This window comes from Plecotus auritus (assembly GCF_963455305.1).
Source record: "Plecotus auritus genome assembly, chromosome: 1".
Taxonomy (NCBI): domain Eukaryota; kingdom Metazoa; phylum Chordata; class Mammalia; order Chiroptera; family Vespertilionidae; genus Plecotus; species Plecotus auritus.
Genome location: NC_137770.1, coordinates 64,245,059 through 64,269,862, shown reverse-complemented (window position 1 = coordinate 64,269,862; position 24,804 = coordinate 64,245,059). Strand labels below are relative to the sequence as shown.

Below are 24,804 nucleotides of genomic sequence, written 5' to 3'. Positions count from 1 at the left end.
AATTTTAAAGGCTAACCATGTAAATGATTGAAAATCATTTTCTAAAAATACTTGGGAACCCTGCCCAGTTTGGCTCAGTGGATAGAGCATTAGCCTGAGTACTGGAGGGTTCTGGGTTCGATTCCAGTCAAGGGCACATACCTCACTTGCAGGCTTGAGCCCCAGTCCCAGTCAGGGAACTTGCGGGAGGCAACCAATCAATGTGTCTTTCTCACATTGATGTTTCTCTCTGTGTGTCCCGCACCTCTCCTCTCCCTATCCCCACCCCACCCACCTCCTTTCAGTCTCTCTAACAATCAATGGGAAAATATCCTTGGATGAGGATTAACAAAAAAGTTAAATTAAATTAAAAATACTTGAGAAATGTTGGAGGCCTGAAGATATTAACTCACTACTGATATTAAACTTATCTTAGTTTGTGACCAAAATGAATAGAATTTTAGGAAACATGGAGAAAGAGCTCTATATTAAATGAAGACCACAGGTAACTATAGTGTCTTTCCACTTTCTCAACTACCTGATCTTCCCTTTTCCCTCTCTCCCTTTTCCACTCTTCCCTTCCTCCTTTAACACTTACCTGAGTTCTTCTCTGACTTCCACTGCCGTGTTCCCTGCTATAATGAACACTTCATTCATATCATCAGTCAGCATGTTGCAGGCATAGCCAATGTTGATGGCAGTTTCTGACACAAAATAAAGCCTACTTCAGTTAGAACATTACTTGATAGCCTATATATAAAAAAGGCTAATATGCAAAGTGTCCCTGTGGGAGTTCGACCGGGAGACTGGGAGTTAGACCGGGAGACCGGGAGTTCTATCTCTCACTATGACATGCGCTGGCCACCAGTGAGTGGCACAGAAGAAAGGAAGGCCTTGGCCGGCAGCCAGGGAAAGGAGGCCCCTGGCCGGCAGCCAGAAGGAAGGCCCCGGCTGGCAGCCAGAGGCCCTATCTGTCCTGATCACCAGCCAGATCTAGGGACCCTACCCGTGCATGAATTTCACACTTGAAAAAAGTGTGTTTTTTTCTATAGAAGTTTTGAAGTCATTGCTATATTTCCTTGTAGCTTACAGGCTCCCTTAATGTCAGAGAGAGCATAATGGGTGATAATCCAAGAGACCCAGAGGGAATTTCAAAGCCCTGGCTCCCATGATCACATTTATCAATTGCTAACTTTATGGATCTGTAGCCACATCTATGAATCCCCAATTTTCTCATATAGTTTTTACCGGAGGTCCCAAATACAACCTTTGGAGAGCTGAAATACTAAACTTAGCCATTTTTCAATTCTTATATAGTAGGAAAATTGAAAAACAGCTCAACAACATGTTCAGTTGGACAGCAAAAAATGCTCTTATAAAATTTTTGTAGTTCTCCCACATGCAACATTGTCATTTTCCCATTAAGTGAATGGACTGCTGCTCCCAGAAAACTGGAAAATTACATGATGTTGGGCATTCCTTCCTCCAATTTTATAGAAATGGAGCCTAGGGTAGTGACCCTTCCATTTTCAATAAAGTCATTTGATTCTAATTCTACTGAGTTCTTAGGCTCCACTTAATTCTATGGAATCATTAGATTTGCCTGTCCTAAGTCAAGGAAGGCAACTGATAAAATCTCAGCATGTGCTTTGTATAAACCACAGAAATTAAAGCTAAATAATAGTAAACTTGTGGATATTCATAACTAATTGAGCAGCTATACCCATTGATCAACATCAAACTCCAAGAAGTCTGTAGTAACACACCACAGAGCTCAACTTTCTATTGTTTATTTTTGTGATCAGTGATTTGGGTGAACATATAGAGAATTGATTTACCATATCTGAAAATCCTCAAATGTTCTAAAAATATCTACAGGTAGATAGAATCTTAAAAACATGTATTCATTCGCCAGTTAACTGAATGTTTCTGGTTTACTAAGTGTAAAAGCATTTTTGTTTTAACCATTACTGCTAGCAATAGATCCAAAATCTTTCTTAACAAGCACAGAATTATGAACATAATGACTCTTTTTCTGATGACTTGGCATTTTGTCATGACTGAAAGGGGGTCAGCTCCCATTGTACCACTGCATGGGAAGGCTTGGAATTAAACTAGGTTATTCTAGTACAACTGTTGTGGTTGTTAAAATACCAAAATATTTACATACCAGTTGATAAACAGTTGCTTCCCTGAGCCTTCCAAAAGCCTGTCCTCTCCTCTAAGATCCCCAAACCTCTCTACATAGCATCAAGAAAGTAAAGGAGTAACCCTAAGGTTTCTAATGTTCTGCTTCAGTATTATGCAAGTCTCAGTCTTGATTGGAGGCAGTACTCACATAAACCTTGAGGTAAACATTTTTAATTCCATTGTTGCCTATAGGTTTAACTATTATATTTAAGAAGTGAGTTGAGCTGAAATTCAACAGACCTCAGGGTATACTCTAGAAGATATTTTCTTAATTTGTTTTTATCTTTAAATAGTAAGTTCTTATATTAACTTTCCTATTTTTATTTCAACTATTTCATATATAGAGAACTGGGCACATATCTAACTATCTAAACTCTCTGAATAGTTAAAATTTTACTGTATAAATTATTGCCCTCTGTTCAAAACATCATTATCTGTTTTAAAATTACCTTGTTTGTCTCCTGTTAGGACCCAGATCTTAATATTGGCTAGTGATAAACTTAAAACCGTTTCAATAACACCCTCTTGTAACTTGTCTTCTACAGCAGTGGCACCTAGAAGCTTTGTTGAAAAATAGAGAATATCTTATGTTAATGCATGCAAACAATATTCATAACATTTATGGCTTGCAATCACGGAGTTCAGAGGTCAAGGAACAGGAATTGAAGGCAGAAAGGATGATGCATTGATATTGTAAACATACTATTATGTGCAGAGGTGGGTTGGGAAGGACCCAAGAGGAGTTTCTCTAATCAAGCCAACTAATAGGAACACTAACTACTGGCAGAGATCCGGTTAGCACAAACAATCAGAAGCCATTTGGGCTTGTAAGGACTTAAGAACTCCCCAGCTGCTTCCTGGCCTCTGGGGCCTCAGGGAAGAGTAGTTTCTAGAATAAATGATACTCTCATACTCTGGGCAGCACAGATATCATCAAAATCTCATAGGTCTAAGATGTAAAACTTCCCACTCTTCCTGGCAAGTTTCCTGCTCTAGAAAGGTAGATCATAAAGCAGGGAAGGGGGAAAAATAACATCAATGACATACCAGAGGTTTGACAAACAATAGGAAGTCTGCTATCGTCCACTCTAGGGGACTTCCAATTACATAAGCTACAACTAATTGAAATAATCCTCTAGGCTCTCACACATGGCAAACTCAAAGCCAACATATAATACATGATTCAATGTTTGAAAAAGTAACATCCGCTGTGTGCAAGATGATTTAGCCAATGGATTATTCCTATCCTAGATCTCTAAACACATACTGTCCTCTCTATAAACACAGACCATCATGCTTCTAAACTCATACCATCAAATCCCGTTCAATTTCTTCATACAGCCCAGCTATCCGTTCCTCCCTCTCGTCTGTGGCAGCATTTGCATCTTCAAGCATCTTATGCCACTCTTTAAAGAACTTATCATCCAGATCTCTGTATGCAATGGCCAGGGTTCGAAGGCCTTCCCCTGCAAATTCCTGCCAGAGCAGACATTGTTTTAAGAACCATCCCAAAGCAATAATCATAGCAAGAACAATAACAATAATGGGTAAGAAGTTTTGTGCTCAAATTCACTTTGTATCAAAAGCATAACTTGGCCATCCTGACTTCCAATTTTTTAATCTCCTTGAAAATATGAGACAATGTTTGCATTTTGAATTTTATTTCTATTGGGTTAAAACATTCAGGGGAGCTAGCCTTCCCCCTAAAAGATATCTAAAATGCCTGCTGAAGAGTCCTAATTGAGAGTCATCAACGGTGCTGATGACTTGAGATATCCATTTGAACCAACATATATTGGTTTCCAAACTATCCTCTGCTTGCAAGAAGCCCTCCTAGCAATGAGAAGAACCCAGCCTGTTTCATGGTCATGTCACTCAGCTGTTAGTGGAAAGAAAATGACCCTTGGATGAGCCATAGCTCTCAAATCAAAGGCAGAGGCTCTCTGAAGAGATTGTAGCATGATTGTAGCTCACCAAAATCTTGTCACATTCCCCTAATAATATAGTTATGTCTAAAATTAACTATTTTATATTTATATTGAAATATATTTTAATATATAGCTATGTCTAAAATTAACTCAGTCCTACTTTAGTTTGTGCTTGAAATTTTCCATAATAAAAAGTTAAAAGTCAACAGTAGGTGAATAAATAGATGTTAGTCAGGTAATAGAAGTTTAAGCCTATTAATTAATATTATGTGATAATAAAAACCCCTAGGGGGAAAGGGGAGAGAAAGGCAGAAAGTCAATATAAATGTTTCCTTCTGGGAAGTAGGAATAGAAGGGGAGGCTGATTTTTCATTCTAGATCTCCTGTAATTACAAAAGAAGAAAAAAAAAATATATATATATATATATATATATATATATATATATATATATATATATATTAGAGGCCCGGTGCATGGGTGGGGGAGGTGTCCCTCAGCCCAGCCTGCACCCTCTCCAGTCTGGGACCCCTTGAGGGATGTCCAACTGCCCTCTCACAATCCAGGACTGCTGGCTCCCAACCAATCGCCTGCCTGCCTGATTGCCCCTAACAGTTTCTGCCTGCCAGCCTGATTACCCCTTAACCACTCCCCTGCCAGCCTGATCGACACCTAACTGCTCCCTTGCCAGCCCAATTGCCCCTAACTGCCCTCCCCTGCTGGCCTGGTCACATCCTAACTGCCCTCCCCTGCCAGCCTGGTCACCCCCAACTGCCCTCCCCTGCAGGCCTGGTTGACCCCAACTGCCCTCCCCTGCAGGCCTGGTCGCCCCCAACTGCCCTATTCTGCTGGCCCAGTCACCTCTAACTGCCCTCCCCTGCAGGCCTGATCACCCCCAACTGCCCTCCCTTGCAGGCCTGGTCCCTCCCAACTGCCCTCCCCTGCTGGCCTGATTGCCCACAACTGCCCGCCCCTGCTGGCCTGATCACCCACAACTGCCCACCCCTGCTGGCCATCTTGTGGCAGCCATCTTGTTGTCCACATGGGGGTGGCTATCTTTGACCACTTGGGGGTGGCCATCTTGTGTGTTGGAGTGATGGTCAATTTGCATATTACCTCTTCATTATATAGGATATAGGATATATATATATATATAGGATATATATAATAAAAATGTTTTAAAACTTTAAAGACACCATAAGGTCAGGTTAGTTTTTTAAAATTATTTTTTATTAAACTGTTTTCTCTGGAGTTAGTATTTAATAACAGGTCTAATTAATAGGAGAATTATGCTTTTCCTTTCATGTCTCAGTAAACTGACAATCTTAAATGATACTTCTGGTGCTTTATCCTTCTAATAAGGAAACATTTTAAATTAGGAGACTGGTAGTTGCTAGATGTCTCACACGGCCACAGTGGCTAGAAACATGTAGATTGCTTTGGGGAAATGCTGAAAACCTCCCACTTTGCCTAGGCCTCCAGTGGTCATTTTATGGGCCCGTATACTATAAGCGTCTTTATAGCCATTCCTATGCCTTTGGGCATTGCCATTGAGCACACCTTCTCTATGTGTTTTGGCTTACACAACACACAAAGGTTTGTGATCACACACAAGTTAAACTGTGACACATCGTAATGAGGTTAATGGAAAGAAAAAGTCAGTGCAGACTGCCCAGAGAGACCATGAGAAAATTTGTCCAAATTTATCTTGTAGGCATTCGGTAGCAGTTTGGATATTGCAATCACATTTACAAGCCCTGCCTTCCAGGACCACCACTGGGTCCCCTACTGATCTGAACGTGGAGCCACTGTGTTGTAACCATCTTTTATCCTCTTAATTCGCACAAACATTTCTTTGCCTTTAACTTGCAACCCCGCTGGGCATTCCTCTCTGTTCTGTACAATAGTGAATCAACTCTAAGAAAACATTACAAAAGGGGACAGATGATTTAAGTTATTTAATTAGTACATGAAACACAAATTGAATCCTAAATGAGCATTTGAGCAAGGTTGTTTCCTATCATTAAACAATTCAGAATCAATAAATATAAATTTAAAACCTCAGAATTTGAAAGTCAAAATGAAAAAAATTTCTTTTGCCTAGAAATGTAAAAAGGCCAAATTAGGCTTCCTATATTTTAGTATGAAAGGCGAACATACAAAAATCTAGGGCCTTAGTGTTTGAGCAATGACAAAAATTAGATACTTATGATTCCAATGTTGTTCTCATAAAAAAAATTAAAAAGATCATGCCAGCCTTCTGGAAGAGATTAAAAGAAAATCAAGAATCCCCTATTGGAAAGACAAAAACAATAGCTATGTTTGTACCCAATATTACTAAACCATCATTTTTTAAACTTTGAGTCAAGCAGAGGTTTTTTTTTTTTTTTTTTCATTTTGTTTGTTTGTTTTTTAAAGATTCAGGGAATGTTTTGTATAAAATATAGGGCTTGACAAAGAACATGAATCCTCAATAATTGTTTAAAGGAGAGAAACGAATGAGGAAATGAGAGTTTTGGCCAGTTGCCCATAAAGTTCATACTGGGTTAAACAGAACCTCAAGCAAATACTAGAGACACTTGAACCTTGGGTTTAAACCAGGTAATGCTCATATTTAATTCATAGAATCTTACTTTTTTAAAAAAATAAGTTTGCCAAAGATCACCCCTGCTCTCTTCAGAAAACCTTTGGAAAGAAATATGCATAGTTTCAGAATGTATGCAATTGGTAACTTCAACCCAGGGAACGTAAGTGACTCATCATGATTTATGTCCTCAATAAAAAGACCCCTAGAAGAGAAAATTGGCTACAGAGACTATTTTCCCCTCATCCTGTAAACACAACCCTAAGCTTTTCACTGATGATGATTGTAAGAGATTCTGTTGGTGCCAGACACAGTGGAACTCAGGTGAAAGCAATTGTCCAGCTTTGCTTCCCTGAACCAGTCCAGTCTCCCACGGGGAGCCGTCCCCAACTGCAGGGGAGTTAGAGCCAGTGTCTGAGCCTTCTCCTGGCTGGAGGTAGGGAGCTCACATTCAAGGGCTACTTCTCAGCTGCTGTGTGTTAATCCACCTGTGATGAGACCAACCAGACTCTCAGCAGGGCAGAGGGTGGGGCCACGTGCCAGTTTCCAGACATTCACTGGCAGTTTCCTGTGGAACCACTCTCCACATGTTTTTTATTTCAGAAGTCAGATCATTTAGCTGATATTTTTAAAATAAGACCTAACCATAACAAGTGGCCAAAGGGCCATTGTGCTAACCTTAAAACAGAGGCACTTACACTAATATGGTCTGACGTCAAAGCCAGAAGGTCTTCATTGGACAGATGAAGTTTTTCAAACAAAATCGTGTCTGCTCCTTTGGAATAAAGCTTTATCTGTCCTTCCGGGTTTCTAACTGAAAAGAAAAAAGTTTGGAAAGTAGGTTATAATCAATAAAATCTGTCAAAACGAGGCTCTCCCAGGGCTCCAGTCAGGCAATTTGGAAATGTGCATGTTTCAGCCAGTAGTAAAATATTCAGTGTCTTTGGTTAGAAGGTCACTATCTAAGTTGCTTGGCTTTATTCCTGTTTTATTAACTTAGAAATATTTCATCTATTGGAATCCTTTGATTTCCCAAACTCAGAAACAAGTGTTTTTGTTCTGAAGTCTATGGCCTTCCTATTTTTCTTGCTTACTGTTTCCGAAGGGTTGATACATTTAAATTAAGCCTGTATTGAGCAGAATTGGGAGCTTAATTTCCTCTCTCCTGGTGTGAAATTTAAGACCTACAATAGGAATCAACTAACTGTCAGTGTTATGCCAAATGATCTCCATATGGAATTCAAGCCATTCAAACCAATGTTTTATGCATTAGTTCTCAGCCCTTGCTAACATATTTCTTTACCCCTTTACTCCTTGGAAAAGCCCTTTCATTCTTGGTGGTTCATTCTTGAGTCACAATACTGGCTGTAAGCGTGCCTCACAGGAGGCTTTCAAAATCAAAGTTTCTAACTTCTTCCCACTGGAAGTCTTTATTAGTATGGCTGGGTTTTTAACCTGTCCCCAGGTTTGGGAAGGACAGCCTTCATTAGGCTCCCCTCATCTCCAATACCCAATCCTCCCTCCGACATGTTACTGTCAGACAAGTCTGTTTTTAAACTGCAGAATACTTGGCCTACCTTTGTAGACTTAGCTTTACAGCTTGGCACATACTAGGCACTTCATTATTTACTAAATGAATAAATAAATGAATGGATGGCATGGCAATGTATTTCTTTCCAGGAACTGCCTACAATTTAAGACAACTGCCTGGGTCACAACATCATGGTCTGAACACATTGACCCTCACAAGCTTCATCGAGCCATAGATTATACATGCTTTCCACTCAATGATATCTTTCCCCTAAAGATAGAATGCCTCAAAACAGATGAACATAAATATGGATTACTATTAATTTAATAGGACTCAAAATTTGCAACTTGATTTAAAGAAATACAAATATCATTGTACAATAAATTATTTTTCCCTCTCACCTCTAATGACACTTAGTTAACATTAATCAGTTCTAGTTTCCCCCTGGCTTGGATAGATCTAATGCACCCTGGAAACGATTTTGTACTGAGACTTGTCTAGGTTCATCATCTCTTCTGAGATCCTTGGTCAGATTTTCTAGTTGCCATAACTCATGCAGGTTTCTTACATTCTTGCTTTAATTGCCCACTTTAGAGGGAAAGAGAGAAAATATATATGCAATTTATCTAATTGTTCAAGTGGGGGGGGGCATTTAATTCTAGAAAAGGCTTCCTCTTACTTTTATAACAATCCAATTTGATAGTTTCCCAAATAATTTCTTCCTCGCATCGCCAGAGCTATGAAAGCAAAGCATATATACCCTACCTTTGCCAGTGGGACTTCTCTAGGTGACCATTTTTGATAGTCCAGACTAGGACACCCGTTCTCAAATTTTTGGGTCTCAAAACCCCTTTACCCTCTTAAAACTTCATGAGGACTCCAAAGAGCTTTTTATATGGGTTCTATCAATATTTACCATGTTAGAAATTAAAACTGATAAATTTTATTATATTAATAGTCTTATGACACTATATAATATTACTATAATGATCAATATTATAATAATAAACCTATTACATAAATAACATTTTTATGAACTAGAACTATATTTTTCCAGAACAATAAAATTTAGTTTAGGGAGTGCATTGTTTTACATGGTTACAGGTCCCTTTAATGTCTGGCCTAATAGGAGACAGTTGGATTTTCATATCTGCTTTGCATTCAATCTGTTGTGATATTACACAGCATGTGGTCTTTGTAAAACTCCACAGTATACTCAGTAGAGAAAGAATGAAAAAGACATTAGATTTATTATTACAATAGTTTTGTCCTTGTGCATCCTCTGAAAAACACTCCAGGTTTCCTAGGGTTCCCCAGACAACACATTGAGAACCACTTGTCTAGGGAAATCACAAACCCATTGTGATTTGCACAAATTCCTTAACATCTTTTTGTCTCAGTTTCTATAGGTGAAAAGGAGATGTTTTTTAAAAATCTAACTTCTAAGGTCCTTTTCAGCTGTACCTTTCTGATGCTGTCTCCTAACCCAGCATTGGCCCCTCTAATGGACACATTATCTTCTTTCAATAACTAGCTACTGCTCCTATGTCCCCAGATTCAATAGCCAGACTCATCATTCACTTAATCTCCAAATCAGATATCTGGCCATCATTCAGCTATCCCCCTTCACACCCATACATCCAACTGAAGTCATGAATTTCTCTCTGTCACCTTCTCTCTTGCCTAGATTATCACATTAACCTACATGGTTTTACTCTTTCCAGTCCTGCTTCCCCCCAGACTCTTCTGTTATCCAGACAGAATCATCTTCCCACTAATGCTTAGAGACCTGCAACAGCTTCCCTCTAACCTTAGATGAGGTGTCATTCCTTAACATAGCATACTCAGGGGCCATCCAGATCTGCCCTTTTCCAGCCTGTTTCCTGCCCTGCTTTACCATCTTCTCCTCCATGCTACCACACAGAACATGTTTTAATTCCACCTTCTCTTTAGCTTCAAGTCCCTGGAACATGGTAAGCACTTAATAAATATTTGCTTAATTGAGTTGAATTATAATGATGTGAAATTTATTGAGAGAAGCAGCTATGGCTTTGTGACATAAAGGAAAGACAAAGGTCAGAAACAGTTACAGGTTTATGCTGTTAAGAGTAAATGCAATAGCAGCACTGTGAAGGGTGGTCAATAATTCTGCTTTGCATCTCAGTTGGGTGGTTGTTCATACATTCACACGGAGAAATGCTGACATGGCAATACGATTCTTACTGATAAGCATTGAACAGTTTAGAGTTGAGCAACCCTTATCTAAGGACCTTGTAAGGGCTTTTTAAAGAGCTATTATAATGTATTCTTCGTTAATGATTACTTGCCACTAGCCTCTATTATAACTGTCCCTGAACTTTATCTCTGTATTTTTATTTACATAATTAGTTGAATTCCTGCTTCTAAAACTATATAATGAGATTTATATGTTTATCAATATAGTAGATTCTAAACCCTCTGACATAAGTCTCTATAGAAATCAATTTTTATTTACATATCTCTAAAATAAATCAGGGGTCTTGCTCCAAAATGAAAGTACTACTGGTATACATTTGTGGTTCAATAAATGATAGGCAAAAGCGGGGAGAAGAAAAAGAATGAGGATGAGGAGAAGAAGGGGAAGAACAGAAGAGGAGGAAAAAGGAGAACTAAGAAGAAAAAGGAGGAAAAGGAGGAAGAGGCAAAACATAGCAAATGTCTGAGCCTTCACATCAGGGTGTTTTCCCCACAGACCAAGCCATGTGACAACCATGAGACTGGCATTGTTTTTGCCTTGTTATCAAACAGAGACTTTTGTACCCTCGTGCAGTCTTTCAAAGTCCGCCAGATTAAAAGCCACACAGAACCAAAATAAAGCCCTCAGGCCTCCATGCGTTCTGTGATGGAACATTACCTTTCTTCATATGGGATCCATTAAGGCAAACATCAGATGTTTGTGGTTAGGCTGTGATTTCTCCACAGCCTGCAATGGTGACTGATGCTGGAGAAAAGCCAAAAGTTTCCCTGTGTAGCAATCTTAGGTTTTTGTCAACACCCTCAGAGCGAGTTCTGGGCCAACCCAACATAAATAACACCTCCCCTGAAGCTGTAAATAGAAGATAGCTCCCACTGATACCACATTAGGTTGACACTTAAAGCAGCAGCATCTGTGCTCATTGGCAACATCAATGATAACTGCCTATAACCTGTTGTTAAAAATATAAAAATAAACATCCTCAAATGATGTTTAGTTTTTACCTACTGAGAGCAATCTTCTAGGGCTAGTTTCCAGTAGTTAAAGACAAAAAACCCTACAATTACATAAACACATAGGTTTTCCACAGTAGAAAGTGATTTAATATGAGGATCAGGATATTCATAATTTACAAAGTATTGGGTTAAGTTTTATTTAACAAACGTTTATAGAAAACCTACTGTGTGCTAAGCTCTGTGCTTGGCTCTGGGCAGTTTAAGACTAAGGCATGCCCTGGCCGGTGTGGCTCAGTGGTTGCACCAAAAGGTTGCCAGTTTGAAACCCTATCAGAGCATATGCCTGGGTTGCAGGCTCGATCCCCAGTAGGAGGCATGCAGGAGGCAGCCCAATGTTGTTTTGGTCTCATATTGATGTTTCTCTCTCTCCCTCGCCCTTCCTCTCTCTCTAAAAATCAATAAAAGTATTTTTTAAAGAATAGTATTTAAAAAAAGAAGACTAAGGTAAAACTAATGCATAGCACCTGCCTTCATGCAGTACACACCCCAACAACTGGAAAAGTCCTGACTCTCGTGGGACTGGTATCACACTCATGTTATGAACAAGGGGCTCAGGGTAACAAAGGAGAATACAGTTATTTGGAGAGTAGGAAAAGAATTGAGAGAACAGATAGCATTTGAATTGGACATTACCAGGTGAGTAGGAGTTTTTGTTTGTTTTTTTTTGTTTGTTTGTTTTTTAGTAGGAGTTTTTAAAGAAAGAAGTAGAGAAAAGGAGAGGTCTAGGCAGGGGAAATAGCACACACAAAGGGTGTGAAAGTGCACAATGCATGCCAGGAATGCTGAAGTCTAGTGAGTTGGAGCACAAAATTTGGAGAAATGGAAGAAAAATCAGATTGCAGTCAGATTGCAAATAATCTTCAATGACATCCTAAGGACTTTATCCTTTAAATTCTATAAAGCCACCAAGGTTTTTTAAGAGAGTGATGGCAAAATCAGCCCAATGTTTTAATAAGAATGCCCTGATGTCAGCATAGAGGATTATTTTAAGGAGGAAGAATTTTGAAGATTTTGCAATAATGCAAGCAAGCAGTGATAAGAGACTTAACTAAAGCCAGGGTACTGGAAAATAAGGAAAAAGGAAAGAAGGCTTTTACAATAAAAGGGGGTTTTGAGGCTAATTTTTTAAATATATTTTATTAATTTTTTACAGAGAGGAAGGGAGAGGGATAGAAAGTTAGAAACATCGATGAGAGGGAAACATCGATCAGCTGCCTCCTGCACACCTCCTACTGGGGATGTATCTGCAACCAAGGTACATGCCCTTGACCGGAATCAAACCCGGGACCCTTCAGTCTCCAGGCCGACGCTCTATCCACTGAGCCAAACCGGCCAGAGCTTTGAGGCTAATTTTAAAAAGAAACAGGGTGACTACTGAGGATTCTATAGATAAGGCGAGAGATGCTGAGGCCTGAGTGGAGAGAGTAGCAAAGAAGGAGACAGGTTTCAGAAATGCTCCACACAGCTCTTGGGAACGTAAGGAGTAGTATTTGATGATCTATTAGTCCAGGGTAGTGGTCCCAAAACTATGGTCCCCTGACCAGCAGTACCAGTATTGGCATAATGTGGGAGCTTATTAGACATGTACTAGTAGTAAATGTTTAGGCCCCACTTCAAACCTACTGAGTTAGAAACTCTGGGACTGAGGCCCAGCAATCTGTGTTTTTACAAGCTCTCCTGGTGGTTCTGATGGGAGGTAAAGTTAGAGAACCACTAACCTAGGGGCATAAAGGAGATGAGCTGTCAAAAGCAAGTGAGTTAAAATAGGGGTTAAGAGGCCAGACTTCGGAGAAAGATAGACCTGAGTTCAAATATTTTCTCTGCATCTTACCAGCTGTATGAGAAGTCATGTGACAGATGTGTGACAATCTTTGGTAAGTTACTTAAAATCTTTGACCTTTAATTTCCTCATCTCCTAAATGGAGTAACATACTATTGCAAGAATTTAATAAAATAGTTCATTTTAAAGTGCTCCATTTACTCACAGGAATACAGTAAAAAGTGATTGTTAGCAAGTTTAATAAGGGCTATAGAAAAAGCAATACCTGTGAAAGAAAGTTCTATATTAGACATATAAAATTTGAGGTAACCATAGTATAACCCAGTGGCAGAATCCAGGAGAAGACTGAGTATGTGTGTGGACCTCTGAAAGAGATTAAAGCTAGAGAACTGTACAGGAAGGACATGGAATATAGGCAATAGCTATCACTATGTGAGTGGTCAAGATTATTCAAGAGGAGCCCAGGAAGTAAGAAGAGAAAAGGACAATACTGAAGAATGGGATGGAGAGTAGTCAGCAGAGGAGTTAGAGAAATAAAAGACAGAACAAGAGGAGACCCAGGAGTCAGTGAGGTCACAGAGGCCAAAAGAGGAATGTAAAGAGAAGAAGGTCAACAGGCTTTGATTAGTAAGTTTAAAGAGATAGATGGATAGGTAGGTAAGTAGGTAGATACATAGATGATTAGATAAATGATAGGAGATAGATGATAGATAGATAGATAGATAGATAGATAGATAGATAGATAGATAGATAGATGATAGATAGATGATAGAGAAGACAACTGCATGGAGAAGCCATGAGGCCATTGAAAACCTCTGAGAAAGCATTCTTCTTGAGTAGTGGAAACAGAAGCCTCACCCTAATAGGCTGAAAAGAGAAATAAAGGTGAGGAGAAAAAACTGAGCTTGAAAAATTAAACTGTGATGGAAGGAAGAAAAATGGAGTGGCAAAATTAGTGGAAGTCAGAGCATGAACAATAACTTTAAGGAAATAAGATAATTACAGAGTTGTGGGCTGAAGGAAGAAGCCAGTGATAAAGAAGAAATCAAAGACATAAGGAAGGAGGGAAGGAAGAAGCAAGGGAGGGAGGGAGGGAGGGAGGGAGGGAGGGAGGGAGGGAGGGAGGGAGGGAACCTTCAGCTTTGAAAAGGAACAAGAGCAATTTTTCTCTGAGGCAGGGGGAAAAAATGAGTACAGTTACAACTTGGAGATGAAGGAGGAGGATAGGGAAATGTATAAGTTGATGGTGCACATCTCAGAAGGCCTCTATTTTTTTTTCTATTTTTTAGAGAAATAGAAGATAAATTTTGCTTCCAAGAGTGAAGGAGATCATGACAAATCTGAGGACTTGAGGGAAGGGCAAAGGCTTAGAACACCTGTTAGAAGGACTGGAAAGAGGAGCAAAGTACGAATGAGAGGGACACTGAGGCAGCACTGAGGGTTAGCACAGTTTAAAAAAGCATGCTAAGTGAAATAAGCCAGGCAGAGAAAGATAAATATCACATGATCTCACTCATTTGTGGAATATAATGAACAACATAAACTGATGAACAAAAATAGATCCAGAGACAGAGAAACATCAATCAGAACATCAAACCTCAGGGAAGGTAGGGGAGGGTGGGGGTTAGGGGGAGAGATCAACCGAAGTACTTATATGCATGCATGTAAGCCTAATCAATGGACACAGACAACAGGGGGGTGGGGGCATGAATGGGAGGTGGGGGGTAATGGGGGAATAAGGACAATATGTAATACCTTAATCAATAAAGAAATTTAAAAAAATAAAACAAAAAGCATTCTTTGTTGTGGTACTAAATACAATTTTAGGTGATCATCTCCAGTAATCCAGGTAAAGAGAGTCAATGAATGATAACGAGGAGGCTGATAATGGTGTTCACAAAACAACAATATCAACAATAACTAGCATGTGCCAAGGAATTCAGGAACTCATCCTGAGCAGTGTTGTGTGGTGATGAAATGAATGGAAGTCAGAGCATGAACAATAACTTTAAGGACATAGGATAATTACAGAGTTGTGGGCTGAAGGAAGAAGCCAGTTATAAAGAAGAAATCAAAGACATAAGGAAGGAGGGAAGGAAGAAGCAAGGGATGGAGGGAGGGAGGGAGGGAGGGAGGGAGGGAGGGAGGGAGGGAGGGAATCTTCAGCTTTGAAAAGGAACAAGAGCAATTTTTCTCTGAGGCGGGGCGGCGGGGGGGGGGGGGGGGGATGAGTACAGTTACAACTTGGCAGTCAGAACTCCTAGATTTGAATCCCAGCTATTCCACTTCAAGCTACATGACCTTGGTCAAGTTACTCAATTAAAATGGTCATTAAAATATGGTACTTACCTTATAGGGTTTTGTGACAAATCAGTTCATTCATGTAGAGTATATAGAACAGTGATAGACACATAATAAGTATTGTTAAATGTTAGTTATGCTTATTACACAGTGTTCAGGCTAAGTTGAGGATGATAGAAGTTCACAAAGCTACAAAAATATCACAACTCTCAACACATAATCAAGAGCAAAATTATCCATGAGAAGCATCAATATAACCATAGCAAAACTCAAAAAATAATCTCAGCTACCAACCGCACCTATGACTGACATCCTTTTCCTGATATTGTTGAAATCCAAAAAGGCAAGCAATTGGTAAGTAACTAGTGTTCCCAATTCTTCTATTGTTATTGTCTCTGGGGTCCGAGACTTAAAAATGAACCCAAAATTTCTTGCAGCAGTCACTAGAGCCCCTTCATCAGGTGACTGAACTTGATAAATCAGCTGTCCTAAGAGGAAAAAAAAACAAGTGGATTAAACAACAACCAAGAAAGGGTATTTTAAAAAAGGAAAATAAACAAATGTATGAATACTAAAAAGAATAGCTTAACATTCATAGAATGCCAATACCAACTCCAACTCATTCTTCAACACTCAGCTCAAGTGACAGCTCTAGAAATCAGACATTTTCTACTCACCAACTGGCTAGAGCAGGTGCTTATCCTGTGAGCTATGCATACTACCAGTATAACTTGTGTCATCTTATTTTAAAAGATAGTTGTTGCTGAGTGTGCCTCCCCACTATGCTGCAAGTGTCTTAAGGCAGAGACCATACCTTTGTATTTTCAGTATCAAGAGATGTACCGTGAAAGTTTCATAAGCTAAAGCACTTAATATCTATTAACTCACATAATCCTCATGGCAAGCCTTGAATATCGGGGTTATTAAAAGTATTTCTATTTTATACTGGTGAAACTTATTATTAGAGAAGTTATGATTTTTGCACAATCACACAGTCAAATAATAATGGAGCAGATATTCCAAATTCCACTTCAGTCTGCCACTAAAGACCTTTCTATGAGAAGGTATATAAGAAATTCCCTAAAATTTAAGGAATCAAACCAGATGTTAATCCTTGGCACCTGGTAATATGTATGTGTTGGGGTGAGGGTAAGAGAGAGAAATAATGAAGAAAATAACACAAAAATGCACTTTAAAAAACAGTATAAAGTAAGCCTTCCTACATAAAATTAGTAAGTTATCTTTGTATGTAAAAATCAATTAGAAAAAGTAAACAGAGCTAGATCCATATTTACTGATTTATAGTGATGGCCAAGGTAAATTGTTAAGAAAACAAGCAGTGTTTTAATGTATACACTGTGATTCCTTTTCATTAAAAACAAATAAACCATCTACTATCTGTAACTGGAAAAGGTGAAATGATTCAAACCAAAAGTTACCATTGGTTACCCCTATATTGGAATTATTAGAAATAGCACATTACAAATATTTAATAGATTTTAAGACATAAAAGAGAGGCATGAAATTAAGCAGATGTGAAAAAGTATTAAAGGTTTTGTAGAAATTAAAAATAAAAAACTACAGATTAGATACAATCAGAGAAAGAATTAGTGTGCTGAAAAAAATAAAGAAAATTCCAGAATATATCCCAGAGAGATAAAGAAATGGAAAAATGAGAGACATGTTAAAAGACATAGAGAATATAGGTCTAGAGGCATGGGTGCATGGAACAGACTGTGCCAGGAACAAATTCCAACATGTCATAATTACAAGAGTTTCATCAAAAGGTTGGTGAAGCTTGGGGGGCTCAACAAGGGCTGAGCCACATATGTAGTTTACTTGTTGGAACGGCTAAAAAGCATCTCCCCCAAACCTGAATAGGATTGCTAACTGCCAGATAGCTCAGGGCATCTTAGTCTACATGTTATTGCCTCCTGTTGGCCAAACACCTGAACAGCTATAGGCTATTTCCCAATCTGACAATGCTTCTGTAAACCCTACCCTTTGAAACCCTACCCTTTGAAGTGTATTATCTCCACCTTGCCTTAGGACAAATTGTGTTAATAAAAAGCACTGGGTCCTGAGTTAAGGGGTAGTCTTTAGCTCCTTTAGCTGAAGCTCCTCTGACCCCCAATGCCTTTCAAAATTATCTTTCGTCTTTGGACTCCTTATTGAATCTACACATCAGGTCCTTTCTCCAGATTGCTGTACCCCTTCTTAATGCTGGGACAAGAACCCCGACAAGACTGACAGATCTCTGAGGGGAGAGGTGGCGAGGAGACAGGAAGAAATTAATCAAAGAACTTATATGCATATATGCATAGCCCATGGACAGGACAATATTGTGGTGAAGGCTTGGGATGGGGCAGGGGTTGGGTGGGAGGAGCAAAGGAGTAGAAAATGCAGGACATCTGCAATATTGTCAGTCATCAAGGACAAAACTATGGCTTGAATGTAGTCCCAACAAGAAAAATATACACAAGTGTATGTGTGCAGAGATGATATATAGATATAGATAGATAGATATAGATATAGATATAGATATAGATATAGATATATAGATATAGATACACATATTTATCACACACATATCTATATATATAAAAGGCTAAGCAACCATCCAACTGTCCGACCAGTAGCAATGATGTGCAATGACCACCAGGGGGCAGATGCTCCTACCGGTAGCTATGAAGCGCACTGACCACTAGGGGGCAGATGCTCAACACAAGAGCTGCTGAGCTGCGGTGACTTGGCAGCTGCGGTCTCTGGTGATGCACCCGGAACCAGAAAGGAGGGAGCCTGATTCCAGGGTGTGTCACCCGAGAACGGCCCTCTCACAATCCAGGATCCCTCAGGGGATGTCGAAGAGCCAGTTTCAGCCCGATCCCCGCAGGCCAGGCGGAGGGACCCCACCTGCCAGAGGGATCCTGCTCACTCCACAGATGACCTTCGAGCCGTGGTGCCACCCCAGGTGCAGCCAGCTGCGGAGAGACTGCAGGAGGTTGGCTCCAGGGTGTGTCCAGCCCATCTCACCCAGTCCCACCCCACCAGCCACTTTCAAATTAATTTCCTTTTCAATGTGCATGAATCTGTGCACCAGGGCACTAGTATACATATAAAGTGTCTACAGTCTATATATACAGTATTTCACTTTTGAATTGAATTACTTGGGTGATACTTCTTAGTCAATAGTTGGTAGTAGAAAGAAAAAATAACTTGCAAATAAAATAGTTTGGGCTTGATTGGAACAAGAAGCTGATTCATTAACACCATTATCTACCCACCTCATCACTTTAATATTAAAGTGGCCCAGCTGATTTTGTTCTATTCTAGGAACTCTGAGCTTCTAAACAACCATCTTACTAAGTGTGAAGACTTGTTCATACTGGGGACTATATAAGAGTATTATTTTACCAGTATAAATCTACCCCCATTACTGGAAAATTTCATTGTAAGCATACACCTGATAGTCATCTGTATCTATTAAATGTGTATGTCAATAATTGAGAGATAACTGGAAAATATTCAGGTTATAAATAAATATAAAGAAAAGCTAGTGTAGTAGATAAGCTGCTATGCAAAGTTGTATTTTTAATTAGAAAATCCTTCCAATTCCAAACGTTTTAAATAAAAATATCAGTTCTGATTTAAAAACCAAGGCTCACCGCTTATACACACTTTCCACTTACCTGCACTGTTTTCCTCTGACATTACAGTGTGGCAGAGAGCGAGTAACCTCAGGAATTCATGCACTTTGGGATCACCCAGTTTAATGGATTCCATCAGAGAGTGGTCAAAAAACTGAAATGTTTTATCTACTTGGGGGTTGACTGAGAAATCCACAGGCTTTTTTTTCTGCAGGGGAACAACAACAAAAAGAACTAGAAACCTGGTTCCAACAATCATCTTTTAAAATTCAAAAACATTTCCTCTAAGCATTTTTAGTGCTTATATGATTTTTTCAGCATCAAACACGTCTGGCACTAAAATGGCTTTCTGTTTCATTTCCGTTAAATATTGTCTTCTCATTTCAGAGCCATGCAGCAGATAGTGAGCTTTCCAAAAGCCTATGAGGGAAAATATCCAATGGCTGTAAAAATCCTCAAAAGCTTATTGCAACTCCAAAATACAAAGAATGCCTATAAACTGAGAGGTTTTTTTTTTTTTTTTTTTCAAAACTTACTCGATAGCAAAACCTGACAAGACTTGAACTCATTTTGATTGCAATATCTGACCTGGATTGATATGTGTCTAGTTATAGATTTTTTAGCCTGCTTAGTGTGAATTAATACCTTCTGATACAAAAATACTGTGTTTGACTATAGTATACTTTCTCAGATCTCACTAGAGATATTGCATAATATAATGACAGAATTAAAATCAGGATCTTGAAGAGATATTTGCACTCACATGTTCATTGCAGCATTATTCACAATAGCCAATAAGTAGAAATAACATAAATGTCCATTGACAGACAAATGGACAAAGAATATGTGGTATAAAATCCAAGGTGGTGGCAGAGTAGGTGGAAGCTACATTCACCTCCTTTCAAGACCAAGCTGGAATTACAAATAAAGTATAGCCCAGGGGGGGGGAAATGGCGGTGGAATAGACAGACATGTCCCGAGCCTTGTCCTGGAGCAGATAGAAAGGACAGCTGAGGGTTGCACAGGGAGTGTTTTTTGGCGAGTTAAGGGACAGCTATACTCCAGGAGAAGGTGGGGTCTGCTGGACAGGGCTCCCCTGACCGGGCAGCCCCCACTGCTGCTGGGTTCCCTCCCAGAGCCACTGGCTCAGACGTGGAGACTACGCCATATTGAAGGGGAAAGTGGATCTTATCGGAAGCCTAAAAATCTACAACTGCAGCACCCACCAAACAGCTGTGAACCCCAGAGCACCAGTCCCCAGTTGGCGCAAACATACGGATTCAGAGGAGCTCTACACTCCATCATGGAAAGGTCAGATTTGGCCTGGGATAAGGTGAGGTCTCTGGTCCTGGGAGGACAGAGAAATGTGTACACTGCAGGAGCTGGAGGACTGGGGGAAGTCTGCGCCTAGAAAAATCCGTGGCTGTTGGGGCTGGCGTGATTCGTGAATGTGGAAGGGGGTACTCAGAGCTGCTAACAGAGGGGATCTCTAAAAAGCAACCCATTTTGATCTGACGCAGAAGGACAGCCTAAAAATTTTAAAAGTGTGCCGGCTGCCTGAACACAAGGGGGAAAAGGACTGCGCAAACTTGCGTGCAGCCCCAGAGTTCGCACACTTGCGCTTTTTCCTCTTTAAATCCTTGCTTCTGATGACTAAGGCCAATACATAGGATCACCCAGTTGGGGACATCCTAGGAGACTGCAGGGGAAAGTTGTTTTTCTGGAACCTGGGGATCAGAGCGGGAAGTGACCATCAGAGAACCAGCTCTGGGGCAGCTCACTCCCACAAACCGGTATTGAGTGCCACAGGAAAAGCAGGATTTAAGCACATGTTAGAGAGGACCTATAGATCTGGAGGTCAATCCAGAAACACTGCCGCCCAGGGGTTGAATCACAAATTGACTCTTGTGTATTCACAAATAAAGGAATACAAGAAATTAAGACACACTGCCTGCTTAAAAATCAGGACTGGCTTACAACACTGAGGAGCAGTGGAATGCAGGGAACTGCAATACTGTCCTGACTGGGGAACAGGTGTGCCAAACAGAACAATAGAGGAAGTGAATCACCTTCACTACTGCACAGTTTATTTTCTTATTTTTATTTTTTTTCATCTTTTACTTAAGAAACTTTTTTCTTTTTTCCTCACTTGATTTTACCTTTTTAATTATTACATTATTATTTACAATCAGTATTATTACTACCACTATTTTATCTTTTTTTTTTAAGTGTCATTTCATTTTCTCTTAATTTTACTTTGGGATTAGTGTTCTAAATTCTATTTTCATCTTTCCTTTAGCATCATTGTACTCTATCTCAACTCTACTTTTATGCCATCACTCTCTTTCTAACTTTTCCCCTTTGGTTGTCCTGTTTCTCTTACCCTTCTCCTGCTTCAGATTTTCTCTATTCTTTCTTTTTACCCCCTATTAAAATTTCACCCTAGTTATATATCTAATTTCCAATCCCCTGCTCCGAGTCCATACACACTTCTCTCTTCTCTGTCTTCACTATCCAAAAAATTGTTTTTCTCTCGGTCCTTTTGTTGTTGTTTGCTAGAATGTTGATTGTATTGATTTTTTATGCTTGTTTGTGAGATTGTTTTGCTTATTCTTTTTTTGTTTTGTTTTTTTGTTTGTTTTGCTTTTGTTTGTTTTTTGTTTCTCTTTTCCCTCCCTCACCTCACTTGATATGAGTTGTTGTTTGTAGCTTGTATTCATCTCCAGGTACTTGTTGCTGGCATTTGCTGGGATTAGTGGCTGTTTTATTGGAGTTTTTTTTCCCATATATAGTTTTTCCCCTTTTCTTTCATATTCTCTTTCTTTTCTCTCTTACTTTTTTTTTCCTTTTCCCAAATTCATTTTGGCACTCCTTTCTTTTTTTCTCTCTCTTCTTCTTTCTCTCCTATGCCCTAATTTGCCTTTCTCTGGTAGTCACCTTTATTTAGGGTTATTCATATATGAATACATTTCTGTTTAGTGCCTTGTGTGTTGTACCTGGTTGTGTTGTATTTTGTGCCTTAAACCAACGTAGGAGAGAGAAAACGAAATAACCTGACACCTGGAGAAGAGACACCATGGGGAGACAAAGAAACAGCCCACATATGAAAGAAAAGCAGGCATCACCAGAAAAGGAAGTAAACGAAATGGAGGCAAATAACCTTCCAGAGAAAGAATTCAGAGAAATGGTCATAAGGTGGCTGAAAATAATGGAAGACAAATTCGACAATATGAGTAAGAACCAAGAAGAAATGAAGAACCAAGGAGAAATGAAAAATGACATCGCTGCTGTAAAGAACTCAATAGAAAGCATCAAGAGTAGACTGGAAGAAGCAGAGGACCGCATCAGTGAGCTAGAAGACAAGGTAGGAAAAAATACCAACGTAGAGCAGCTTCTAGAAAAAAAAAATAAAAAGCAGGAGGAGAGCCTAAGGGAACTTTGGGACAACACGAAACAAAACAACATCCGCATAATAGGGGTTCCAGAAGGAGAGGAAACTGAGCAAGGAATAGAAAACCTGTTTGAAGAAATAATGACAGAAAACTTCCCTGATATAGGGAAGAAAAAACCCACACAAATCCAAGAAGCTCACAGAGTCCCAAGCAAAATGAACCCAAGGCACATTATAATTAAATTGGCAAACACCAACGACAAAGTAAAAATCTTAAAAGCAGCCAGAGAGAGACAGAAAGTTACCTACAAAGGAACCCCCATCAGACTAGCAACTGATTTCTTAACAGAAACTCATCAGGCCAGAAGGGAATGGAATGAAATATACAAAGTCATGCAAAGGAAGGGTCTGAATCCAAGAATACTGTACCCAGCAAGGCTATCAATCAAAATTGAAGGTGAAATCAGGAGCTTCACAGACAAAAAAGGACTAAGGGAATTTATTACCACCAAACCAGCAATGCAAGAAATGCTAAAGGGTCTGCTGTAAAAAGAAAGAAATAGGAATCAAAGAATGAATACAAGGGTAAAGAACAAAAATGGTGACAAATAAGTACCTATCAATAATAACTTTAAATGTAAATGGATTAAATGCCCAAATCAAAAGACATAGGGTAACAAATTGGATAGAAAACATAACCTATATATCTGCTATCTAAAAGAAACCCACCTCAGTAAAAAAGACACACACAGACTGAGGGTGAAGGAATGGAAAAAGGTTTTTCAGGAGAATGGAAATGAACAAAAAGCTGGGGTAGCAATACTTATATCTGACCAATTAGATCTCAAACTGAAGGACATAACAAGAGGTAAGGAAGGCCACTTCATAATACTAAAGGGAGCAATCCAACAAGAAGAAATAACTCTGGTAAACATATACTCACCTAATACAGGAGCACCCAAATACATAAAAAAAAAACTCCTAGAGGATATCAAAGGAGAGATTGACAGCAATACAATCATAGTAAGAGACTTTAATACCCCACTATCACCATTGGACAAATCCTCTAAACAAAAAAATCAGCAAAGAAACACCAATCCTAAATGACTCACAAGACCAGATGGAATTAATTGACATCTTTAGAACATTTCACCTCAAAGCCACAGAATATACATTCTTCTCAAGTGCACATGAGTCATTTTCAAAGATAGACCATATGTTGGGACATAGGCAAAGTCTCTTCAAATTCAAGAAGATAGAAATCATATCAAGCATCTTCTCAGATCACAATGGCATAAAACTGGAAATCAACTATAATAAAAACAATCCAAAAAAATCAAACACATGGAAACTAAACAGCATGCTATTAAACAATGACTGGGTTACCAGAGAGATCAAGGAAGAAATAAAAAACATCATGGCAACAAATGACAATGAAAACACAACAATCCAAAATCTATGGGACACAGCGAAAGCAGTCTTGAGAGGGAAGTTCATAGCTCTACAAGCCTACTGCAAAAAACAAGAAACAATGGTAATAAATTACCTAACCCTACAACTCAAAGAGTTAGAAAGAGAGCAACAAGAAAAGCCCAGTGTAAGCAGAAGGAAGGAAATAATAAAGACCAGAGCAGAGATAAACAACCTAGAGACCAAAGAAACAATACAAAAGATCAACAAAAGCAAGAGCTGGTTCTTTGAAAGGATAAACAAGATTGATGAAGCTCTAGCCAGGCTCACCAAGAAGCAAAGACAGAGGACCCAAATAAACAAAATCAGAAATGAAAGAGGTGAAATAACAACAGACCCCACAGAAATACAAAGGATTGTAAAAAATACTATGAACAACTCTATTCCAACAAACTGGACAACCTGGAGGAAATGGACATATTCCTAGAAAAATATAACCTTCCAAAACTCAATCAGGAAGAATCTAAACATCTCAATAGGCCAATAACTATGGAAGAAATTGAAGCAATCTTCAAAAAGCTTCCAGCAAACAAAAGCCTGGGGCCAGATGGCTTCACAGGGGAGTTTTACCAAACATTCAAGGAAGAACTAAAACCTATCCTCCTCAGACTATTCCAAAAAATTCAAGAGGAAGGAACACTTCCAAGCTCCTTCTATGAAGCCAGCATCACCCTAATACCAAAACCAGATAAAGACAACACAATGAAAGAGAATTACAGGCCAATATCCCTCATGAACATAGATGCCAAAATCCTC

At 39.2% G+C, this 24,804-nt stretch overlaps 2 protein-coding genes across 2 annotated transcripts in view; both read right to left on the bottom strand.

The window, feature by feature from the left end:
* LOC308234726 (putative phospholipid-transporting ATPase IM) overlaps window positions 1–3,693 on the bottom strand; it is a gene marked incomplete at its 5' end in the record, with an annotated part of 86,960 nt that extends 83,267 nt beyond the window's left edge. The window contains 4 exons of the mRNA XM_080643005.1: window positions 578–700; window positions 2,150–2,219; window positions 2,619–2,730; window positions 3,481–3,693. Of these exons, the coding sequence (XP_080499131.1) occupies window positions 578–700; window positions 2,150–2,219; window positions 2,619–2,730; window positions 3,481–3,693 (518 nt within the window). The remainder of the gene's footprint in view (window positions 1–577; window positions 701–2,149; window positions 2,220–2,618; window positions 2,731–3,480) is intronic.
* A 2,816-nt stretch (window positions 3,694–6,509) lies between these two features.
* Window positions 6,510–24,804, bottom strand: part of ATP8B4 (ATPase phospholipid transporting 8B4 (putative)) — a 187,395-nt gene continuing 169,100 nt past the window's right edge. The window contains exons 15-17 of the mRNA XM_080682656.1: window positions 19,230–19,395; window positions 15,840–16,028; window positions 6,510–7,493 (exon numbers count right to left, since the gene is read on the bottom strand). Coding sequence (XP_080538782.1) covers window positions 7,291–7,493; window positions 15,840–16,028; window positions 19,230–19,395 — 558 coding nt within the window. The 3' untranslated portion in view covers window positions 6,510–7,290. The remainder of the gene's footprint in view (window positions 7,494–15,839; window positions 16,029–19,229; window positions 19,396–24,804) is intronic.